Source organism: Nothobranchius furzeri, chromosome 15 (assembly GCF_043380555.1).
Source record: "Nothobranchius furzeri strain GRZ-AD chromosome 15, NfurGRZ-RIMD1, whole genome shotgun sequence".
NCBI classification, from domain to species: domain Eukaryota; kingdom Metazoa; phylum Chordata; class Actinopteri; order Cyprinodontiformes; family Nothobranchiidae; genus Nothobranchius; species Nothobranchius furzeri.
In genome coordinates this window covers 46,807,938-46,817,995 of record NC_091755.1, presented here as the reverse complement: position 1 = coordinate 46,817,995, position 10,058 = coordinate 46,807,938, and the positions used below count along the sequence as shown (strand labels likewise).

The 10,058-nt window shown below is 53.2% G+C and overlaps 1 protein-coding gene across 2 annotated transcripts; it reads left to right on the top strand.

Annotated features, from left to right (window-relative positions):
* The first annotated feature begins 717 nt into the window (after positions 1-717).
* On the top strand, positions 718-8,115 carry hm13 (histocompatibility (minor) 13). 2 transcript variants are annotated; one of them, XM_054746270.2, is made up of 12 exons: positions 718-1,121; positions 2,624-2,659; positions 3,605-3,703; positions 3,784-3,866; positions 3,940-4,028; positions 5,607-5,692; positions 5,772-5,897; positions 5,973-6,030; positions 6,116-6,236; positions 6,318-6,420; positions 6,496-6,581; positions 7,853-8,115. In XM_054746270.2, the coding sequence occupies exons 1-12, from the start codon at positions 909-911 to the stop codon at positions 7,923-7,925; spliced, it is 1,173 nt and encodes a 390-aa protein (XP_054602245.2). In that variant the 5' UTR covers positions 718-908; the 3' UTR covers positions 7,926-8,115. The 2 variants fall into 2 exon arrangements, with proteins under 2 accessions (XP_054602245.2, XP_054602246.2); XM_054746271.2 differs by lacking the exon at positions 2,624-2,659.
* The last annotated feature ends 1,943 nt before the right edge of the window (positions 8,116-10,058 follow it).

The window sequence follows — 10,058 nt, the reverse complement described above, 5'->3', positions numbered from 1 at the left end:
TCTCTGCTGGGCTCTCTGCTTTAGGAAACTCATCAGAGTGAGACCTCCCGTCTCTGCTGGACTCTGTCCTGCTTTATGAAACTCGTCAGAGTGAGACCTCCCGTCTCTGCTGGGCTCTCTGCGTTAGGAAACTCACCAGAGTGAGACCTCCCGTCTCTGCTGGGCTCTCTGCTTTATGAAACTCATCAGAGTGAAACCTCCCGTCTCTGCTGGGTTCTCTGCTTTAGGAAACTCATCAGAGTGAGACCTCCCGTCTCTGCTGGGCTCTCTGCTTTAGGAAACTCACCAGAGTGAGAACTCCCGTCTCTGCTGGGCTCTCTGCTTTAGGAAACTCATCAGAGTGAGACCTCTCGTCTCTGCTGGACTCTCTGCTTTAGGAAACTCACCAGAGTGAGACCTCCCGTCTCTGCTGGGCTCTCTGCTTTAGGAAACTCATCAGAGTGAGAACTCCCATCTCTGCTGGGCTCTCTGCTTTAGGAAACTCATCAGAGTGAGACCTCCCGTCTCTGCTGGGCTCTCTGCTTTAGGAAACTCATAAGAGTGAGACCTCCCGTCTCTGCTGGGCTCTCTGCTTTAGGAAACTCACCAGAGTGAGACCTCCCGTCTCTGCTGGGCTCTCTGCTTTAGGAAACTCACCAGAGTGAGAACTCCCATCTCTGCTGGGCTCTCTGCTTTAGGAAACTCATCAGAGTGAGACCTCCCGTCTCTGCTGGGCTCTCTGCTTTAGGAAACTCATAAGAGTGAGACCTCCCGTCTCTGCTGGGCTCTCTGCTTTAGGAAACGTGGCCTTACCGAGACTCCAGCAGAACCTGGTAGATGAATGAGAACCACGCAGCGTCCTTTTCCTTCCGTCTGTCAGTTTCCGCCGCGGTCCCGGTAGTCTTCTGAGCCCACCTCTGTGAAGAACCATGTCTGAGACAGAACACGTCCCGCTCTCGGCCCCCGAGGCCGCCGCTGCCCTGAACGCTACCGACTCCAACGGCACCGAGGCTCTGAACGCTACCGCTAAGTTCGTGGCTACTCCGGAGGGCACTGCGCTGGCGTACGGCAGCCTGGTGGTCATGGCCCTGCTGCCCATCTTCTTCGGAGCCCTGCGGTCCGTCACCTGCTCTAAATCCAAGGTAACTGCGCCCCGGTACCGGCCGCGGTGTCGGGTTAGCCCGCAGCCGGCTGCACTTCCGGCTAACGGCTCGCTGATTTACTCCAGATAACAATCCTGATGAACCGTCGGTCAGAACATCAGAACCGGGCCTACTGACACCCGAACCGACGGTTCACCTGTTGGACGGTTTATTCAGTTATGTGTTTCTACTTGTAGAGTTTTAAAGGTTCCGGTGAGTTCGTGGGTCAACCGGAAACCAAACGTTTGGAGGGAGGGTACGGGTCCAGATCCAGATGTTGGTGTTCTCCTCTCTGGTCCAGATGTTGGTGTTCTCTCTGGTCGAGATGTTGATGCTCTTTTTGCCAGGTGTTTGTTGACTTTTGACACAGGTGTTTATCAGATGTGCCAAAAGTCAACAAACACACACACACACACACACACACACACACACACACACTTCTGTGCTTTTAGGTAACCCCGTGAAGCTGATCTGAAGTCAGGTACACACCACTGGAGGTATTCCGTTCAATTAGGAACTTCTTTCCAAACAAAAGAAGAAAATTGGTCCTGACCCGGTTCTTACCCATTCCTGATTGGTCTGCAGGACCTGACCCTAGGTTTTTTAGCCCCGCCCCCTCCAATTCTAGAATTCTCAGGTGTTTCTTACCTGAGAAGTTTGGTCACGTGACCTCTTTTAAAGCTGACTGTTCCTCGGGTGGTTCGTCTCTTCCACTCGTTCTCTTCGTCTCCGATCTGATCCCTCTCTTCCTGTCTCTCCTCACCTGTCTCTCCTCACCTGTCTCTCCTCACCTGTCTCTGCTCACCTGTCTCTGCTCACCTGTCTCTCCTCACCTGTCTCTGCTCACCTGTCTCTCCTCACCTGTCTCTGCTCACCTGTCTCTGCTCACCTGTCTCTCCTCACCTGTCTCTCTGCTCACCTGTCTCTGCTCACCTGTCTCTGCTCACCTGTCTCTGCTCACCTGTCTCTCCTCACCTGTCTCTGCTCACCTGTCTCTCCTCACCTGTCTCTCCTCACCTGTCTCTGCTCACCTGTCTCTGCTCACCTGTCTCTGCTCACCTGTCTCTGCTCACCTGTCTCTCCTCACCTGTCTCTGCTCACCTGTCTCTCTGCTCACCTGTCTCTCTGCTCACCTGTCTCTCTGCTCACCTGTCTCTGCTCACCTGTCTCTGCTCACCTGTCTCTCTCCTCACCTGTCTCTCTCCTCACCTGTCTCTCTCCTCACCTGTCTCTCTGCTCACCTGTCTCTGCTCACCTGTCTCTCCTCACCTGTCTCTGCTCACCTGTCTCTGCTCACCTGTCTCTCTCCTCACCTGTCTCTCTCCTCACCTGTCTCTCTCCTCACCTGTCTCTCTGCTCACCTGTCTCTGCTCACCTGTCTCTCTGCTCACCTGTCTCTCTGCTCACCTGTCTCTGCTCACCTGTCTCTCTCCTCACCTGTCTCTCTGCTCACCTGTCTCTGCTCACCTGTCTGTCTCCATCCATCGTCCGTCCGTCTGTAGGAACTGGGAGGAAATGATTATGGTTCCGGATTCGGAGTGAGTATGCGATCCGCACGCCGTTTGTTTGCAGCATGATCACATGACGGGTCGCCTCATCAGCTGATGGTTCAGAAAAATCAAACACAGCAGGGGTTCGGTTCTGGTTCTGATCTCAGAGCACCTCTAATCCTTGGCTATTATTCGGTTAAATCGGAGCTCCTCAGAACCCAGACGTGTCTGCAGGAGTGGGCTGAAGCGGGACGGGTTCTGGTTCTTCTTGTCTGACCCGATGGATCTTCTCAGTTCAAACTGGAAAAAGTGGAAAAACACGTTTCTACAAACCAGAGGCATTCCCAGCCTGGAGGGAACATTCCACCTTTTCCAGTTCAGAACCAGGACCTCGGACTGGGAGGAGCTGGTTGGGATCAGAACCAAGGGAGCTCTTGTTGGTGGTCCCAGTGAAACCAGAACTTCAGGTCCTCTGTACGGTTCTGGTTCCGTGTTTCCTGGTTTAGGAAAATTTGACAGTAAAACATTTTCAGTTCTGCAGATTTTTAATCCCATCTGGATTAAAACCGGAATCTTTCCGAGTTTTTTTACTTCTGCCTTCCACGACCAAACTCAGAACCGATTCTGAGCCATCAGCTGGGTTTTATCATTCATCAGAACTCCTGCAGGACCAGGATTCTCCTAAACAGCTTCTTCAGAACCGGATCAGAACCTCGATCCCAGACCTGCGGGTGGTTCTGGTCCAGATGAGCGAAACAGTTTAAACTTTTAAAAGGAATAAAAAGTCAACCAGGCGAACAAAAGTTTTATTATGGGATATAAAATAAAACCACCGTGTGTGTGTGTGTGTGTGTGTGTGTGCGTGTGTGCGTGTGTGCGTGTGTGCGTGTGTGCGTGTGTGCGTGCGTGCGTGCGTGCGTGCGTGTGTGTGTGTGTGTGTGTGTGTGTGTGTGTGTGCGCGTGTGTGTTCACGTTTCATCTCGTTCCCGTCAGAATTCCTCCGACGCTCCGGAGACCATCACCGGCCGGGACGCGGCTCGCTTTCCCATCATCGCCAGCTGCACCCTGTTTGGACTCTACCTGTTCTTCAAGGTGAGTGGAGGCCTCGGCTTCCTGTTTCACCTGCGGCTTTCAGCATTTCACACGTTCTGGTTCTGGTTCTGGTTCTGCAGGTGTTCTCTCAGGAGTACATCAACCTGCTGCTGTCGGTCTACTTCTTTGTTCTGGGGGTTCTGGCTCTGTCTCACACCATGAGGTAACGCGGCTGCAGCATCAGAACCGTCGCCACCTTAGACCCACAGGTGATTCTAACTGGTTCTGTCTGTCAGTCCTCTGATGTCCAGAATCTTTCCAGAGTCGTTCCCGAACAAACAGTACCAGCTGCTGTTCACCCAGGGCTCCGGAGAGACCAAAGAAGGTGAGGACACCTGTGGAACACCTGGCCACCTCCTTGCAGTGTGGTTTGGTAAATGGTCTGTTTTTGATATAGCGCCATCTAGAGTCCTGGAGCCCCCCAAGGCGCTTTACCACACAGTCATTCACCCATTCACACACACATTCACACACTGGTGGGGATGAGCTATGATGTAGCCACAGCTACCCTGGGGCGCACTGGCGCCACCGCTCCCTCCGACCACCACCAGCAGGCAAGGGGGTTAAGTGTCTTGCCCAAGGGCACAACGACAGCGACAAACTGAGCGGGGCTCGAACCTGCAACCTTCCGGTTACGGGGCGAGCTCTGTGCCACCATCGCCCCATACGTACACACACTCACACATGCACACACACACACTCACACGTGCACACACCCACACTCACAGGTGCACATGTGCACTCACACGCACGCACGTGCACACACACACACACATGCGCACGCACACACACACTCTCACACGTGCACACACACACGCTCACGTGCGCACACTCACACATGCACACACACGCACGCTCACACTTGCACACACACTCACACGTGCACACACACACATGCTCACACATGCACACACACACAATCATGAACAGCTGAGCTGATGGCAGCTTTGTGACACGTGCTGGTGAGGTTGGGAACAACCGCTGGATTAGTGCAGGTGTGTCGGGGCTGGATTATTAGATTAAGCTCTAAGGCTACGTTCACACTGCAGGCCTCGACGCTCAATTCCGATAGATTATTTTTATTTTTATTTTCTTGTGGCTATCAGACTCTCCTCTGGGAACGCTCCAAAGCGACCCGCATGCCCAGAACACAGGAAGTCGCTCTCGGTGGAGTCGGAGCCGAGCGGCGGAGGTGTGATGTGAAAGCCGGCTCATCCACAGGATCAGGATCACACCGGTCAAGCCTCCTGTTCCGGGCTGGTTTTAAAAACGAGACTATTGCACTCCTTATTCCCGCCGTTTTCCCAAATTATCATTCACTGAAAACGTTCCGGTATTAGGTTCGTTCACGGAGAACCCCCCGCTCTCACGGAGACCTGAAACAGGTGAGACGCTCGCTGCAGCAGAACCGCCCGCTCCCGTTTTCAGGCTCGTTGGTATTTTTAATCCTAAATCTGACAGGATGTCCAGAATCCTGAATCCTTCTGTCAGCGCTTCTCCTCAGGAACGCCGGCACACAGCGCTCTCCTCCGCTGACTCGGTGACGTAGGAGACGGATGCAATGAGACATGACCGTTCAGACTGCATCGGTTTCAAAAACATCAGATGTGTATCTGAATCGGTACCACATAGGAAAGTGACTCGGGTCGGAGTTGGGTCACATGTGGAAAAACCCGGATCGGATGCGCTTTTGCCTGCATTGTGAACGCAGTCGCTGATGTTTCATCAGTTCAGAGTCACGACGCTCACGGGAGAGCGTGCACGGCTCTAACGTGCACGCTGTCTCTCACATGCCGCTCCTCCAAAGGTGTGACGCCGGAGGACACACAGGTGTGGATGGAGACGTCTCTGTAATCTGAAGCTGGATTAAACTTGACGCAGATTATTTTTGTGTTTCCGACAGAAATAGTGAATTATGAGTTTGACACAAAGACGCTGGTTTGTCTGCTGATCAGCAGCGTGGTCGGGTTCTGGTACCTGCTCAAAAAGGTAACCCCGCCTCTGTTCACACACACCTGATCAGCCGTCCTCACAGCCAATCACACGCCTGCTCTCTGTGACATCACAGCACTGGATAGCCAATAACCTGTTTGGTCTGGCCTTTGCCCTGAACGGGGTGGAGCTGCTGCACCTCAACAACGTCAGTACCGGCTGCATCCTGCTGGGGGGGCTCTTCATCTACGACGTCTTCTGGGTCAGTCCACCGTTCCTCACCCCTCCCGTCCCCCCTCTCCCCTCCTCGCTCACCCGTCCCCCTGTCTCTCCCCAGGTGTTTGGGACCAACGTCATGGTGACGGTGGCTAAGTCGTTCGAGGCTCCGATCAAACGTGAGTGTGTTTCCGAGACACTGTGAAGGTTCTGAGTTGGTTCTGCCCGCCGTGAACAGAACCGGTCCTCGTGTTTGTGTTCCAGTGGTGTTTCCTCAGGACCTTCTGGAGAAAGGTCTGGGAGCCAGTAACTTTGCCATGCTGGGACTGGGAGACATCGTCATTCCGGGCATCTTCATCGCCCTGCTGCTGCGCTTCGATGTCAGGTAACGTCGTGCTGTTGCCCCGCCCTTGCCTTAGACCACGCCCACTCTTTAATCCTGATCCCGGCGTGTTTCTGTCTGCAGCCTAAAGAAGAACAGCAGGACGTATTTCTACTCCAGCTTCCTGGCCTACATCTTTGGACTGGGCCTCACCATCTTTGTCATGCACACCTTCAAGCACGCACAGGTATGGGGTCAGGGGTCGTGGCGGCATCCTGGTGTCTCTTTTCCGGTTCTTATCCGTCCTCCTGTGCATTTCCAGCCCGCTCTGCTCTACCTGGTTCCCGCCTGTGTCGGGTTCCCGGTCCTCGTGGCGCTGCTCAAAGGAGAGCTCATGGAGATGTTCAGGTGAGTAACCATGGCAACCGCATCACCTGTTCATCACATTGTCTAGCTTCTAGACGCTTGTTCTATCAAGGAACCAGAGAAGCCAGCAGGTCCATTCAGAACCGGGTGTTCTAGTTTAGTTTGTGTTTCAGAATCCAGTCCGATCCGGTAAAACCAGAAACGGAACCAAATCAAACCTATAAAAGTCCAAAATAATCCAGTGTGACGAAAAGCTTTCAGCTGATTTATGCAGATGGACCGGATCACCAGCGGGTCGGTCCAGGTCTCAGGCTGGAGAAGTTCCGACTCGTGACTTGTAAAGTTCAGAGGTTTTAGTTGGTGCCGGTACCAGTTCTTCTCCATCCTGCACCAGTCCTTTACATTGATTAGACTTGGTCATGTGACCCAAACCAGACTCGGTCGTGTTGGATTCAGCAGAACGTGCTGCTCTCCTTTGATCAGGATGGTTCTGTAGAAGTCCAGCTGGGTGTTTGGACCTGTGGTTCTGGTCCGCGTGGACCTGTGCTGACCCGTGGGCTCGTATAGGCTCTGTGGTTTCCTCTCACCCCTTTACCCTGCCCTCCTGCTCATCTGGTCCATTTCAGACTTTAGAGTTTAAATCGATTTTAAACAAAGCTCCTCCTCCTCTCTCTCCTCATCTTCATCTCGTCTTCCCATCCTCTTCCTCCTCTCTTCCCGGCTGAAGCTTCGAGTCGCTGGAGGAAGTTCTTCCTGCGTCTCCTCGGATCACTTCCTTCCCGACCGTGAGCGGGTCTCCTGCCAGCCTGGCTACGTCCATGGACTTCATTGCAACTAGCTCCTCCCCTCGCCACCGCCGCTTACAGCCCACCTCCCTGTAGAAGCTCCGCCCCCTCCTTACTGTCCCCTTCATTCGTCACCTGGGCAGGTAAAGAGCCCGTTAACGAGAAGAGCAGGAACAAAATGGCTTATGGCTCATTTAAACCTGCAAACTCCTCATTAACCAATTAAAGGTTAATAAAGGGGGCGGGGCCAGCCAGAAGAGAGGGGGGGGGGGGGTTACCTGGAGGAAGAACCAAAGTGTTTAACCGCGTCTGTCTGACATGGTGATGATTCATGATGCCAGGATTAACGGTTCTGACACCTGATCTCTCGGAGTGTGGATCGGGTCAGGTCGGGTTCTGAGAATCATCCAGAATAAATCAAAACCCATTCGGACCGGTTTCAGCCCCTTTTCTCCTGATCATCAGATCTTTTCCGCCCTGTTTCTCCTGCTGAATCAAATCATTTTGTTGTTCTCTCCTTACCTGCAGGTATGAGGAAGATTCGGCTGAGGAGGCGGAGCCTAAAGAGGACTCATCCGAATCTGAGAAAAAGGACCAATAAAATTCATCTCTGGCCCCCACCACCACCTTCACATTTTACTGAAGCTCCTCCCCCTCCCTCCTCTCCAGCTTCCTGTTTTTCAGCAGGAAACTGGACAGATTTCCAGTTGCCATCGTGTTTGTCTGTGGTAACCATGGAGATAGCTGCTGGTCTCCATGGTTACGGCTCTCAACCTGCCGCTGGTGTTTGTTACAACTTGGTGCCTACATGACCCCCCCCCCCCCCCCCCGTACTCACACAAGAACATGGCGCTGCTGCATGGGTGTGGCGGAATGTTGGGGGCGGAGTCAGACTCTCCATCGTCACCTGTTCTTGTGTGTTTGCAGCCCGTCCTCTCGGATTGATCAGGAGTCCATTTGGTTCCGTCTCCAGGACTAAACCCGAACCAAATTCTAATCCTGAGCTTAACTTCATCATCCGGGTCTGAGTCCTAATCTGTCTGAGTCACGGTCCCTGGTGGTCCCAGTCCCTCTGGGTTCCGGTCTTCCTGGGTCCCGGTCCCTGGGGGTTCCGGTCCTACTGGGTCTCGATCCCTGGGAGTTCCGGGCCTCCTGGGTCCTGATCTACCTGGGTCCCGGTCCCTGGGAGTTCCGGTCCTCCTGGGTCCTGATCTACCTGGGTCCCAGTCCCTGGGGGTTCCGGTCCTCCTGGATCCCGGCCCCTGGGGGTCCCTGTCCTACTGGGTCTCGATCCCTGGGGGTTCCGGGTCTCCTGGGTCCCGGCCCCTGGGGGTTCCGGTCCTCCTGGGTCCCGGCCCCTGGGGGTCCTGGTACGCCTGGGTCCCGGCCCCTGGGGGTCCCTGTCCTACTGGATCTGGGTCCCTGGGAGTTCTGGTCCTCCTGGGTCCTGATCTACCTGGGTCCCGGTCCCTGGGGGTTCCAGTCCTCCTGGGTCCCGGTACGCCTGGGTCCCGGCCCCTGTGGGTCGCTTTCCTACTGGGTCACGGTTCCTGGGGTCCTGGTCCATCCGGGTCTTTGCTTGTTTTTATTTGCTTTAGTTTAATTTTGTTGTTCAAAAACCAGAGTTTTATGGAAACATTCAGCTGGAAGCTTCAGTTTTTTATCGTTTACGGTTTCTTAATCTTTATTTTTGTCTTCTGGAGGCCGTTTGAAGGCGAAGGCCGTGCTTCTGTGAAGGTGACTCAGACCCAGACCAGGTTCCAGCATCACACCCAGCTTCTTTCATCAAAGCCAAACCGAGTTTTTAATTTGGTAAAATATCGGAACGTTTTGGTTCCGGATGTTTGAGTATTAAATATTAAAAATATAAATCGGCTTCGAGGTTGTCGGGTAAAAAACTTCGTAATGAATTAAATAAAACGGGATTTTCTCGATGCGTTGGAAAAGCTGCAGCTGTTGGAGTTTTCTCTCACATCTGGACCCTCATCTAAACCTGGAGACTCCCATGATGCATCTGTCCACAGCCCTGTTCCAGAGCCGAGGGACGCCACAGAGTTGATCAGAGGGACTAGCGTTAAATGTAAAATATAGAAATGATATTTAAACAAAGTCGTTTTGATCTTTTCTAGATGAACTTTTGTGGATCTGTAGTTTTCTGGATGCCGGATAAACGGAAGCAGGTGATATTCCTGCCGTTGTCCATGTGGATGCTTTATGGAACGATGTAGTTTTGTACCGTAAGAGTTGTGCTCTAATAATTCCACACTTCGTGCATCTGGAAGGTTTGTGTTCTTCCTCTCTGGGTGTTTCTGTCAACGGTCGTTTCACAGCTCCGCTATTTTGTGTTCAATAAAACTTTTGGTGTTTGGATCATCAAAGAAGCAGATCTGAGTGTTTGACTCTTTTCTACCGGCGAGGTCCGACAATCGATGCCAATGTTTTCCTAAAACGGGTCCAAGCCTAAAACCAACCGGGTTGTTTCTGATTCATCTGAAGGACGGTTGTGATGTTTGTGTCTGGCCTGAAGCTCTTCTTGACGTCTACGACCACCTGCTGTGGAAACTGGTTCATGCGTCTGCCTACCAACCCACCAGGGTCGCCCGCGGTACCCAGGTCCTTGGTGAGGGGCGGGACCAGAGAAACCTCTGCAGAACCAGGGGTACCAGGGTCTTCACCTGGAGCCAGACCCAAGGTGGGCTACTGGTCCAGCTTTCTGCAGGAGGAAAGAGGGTCT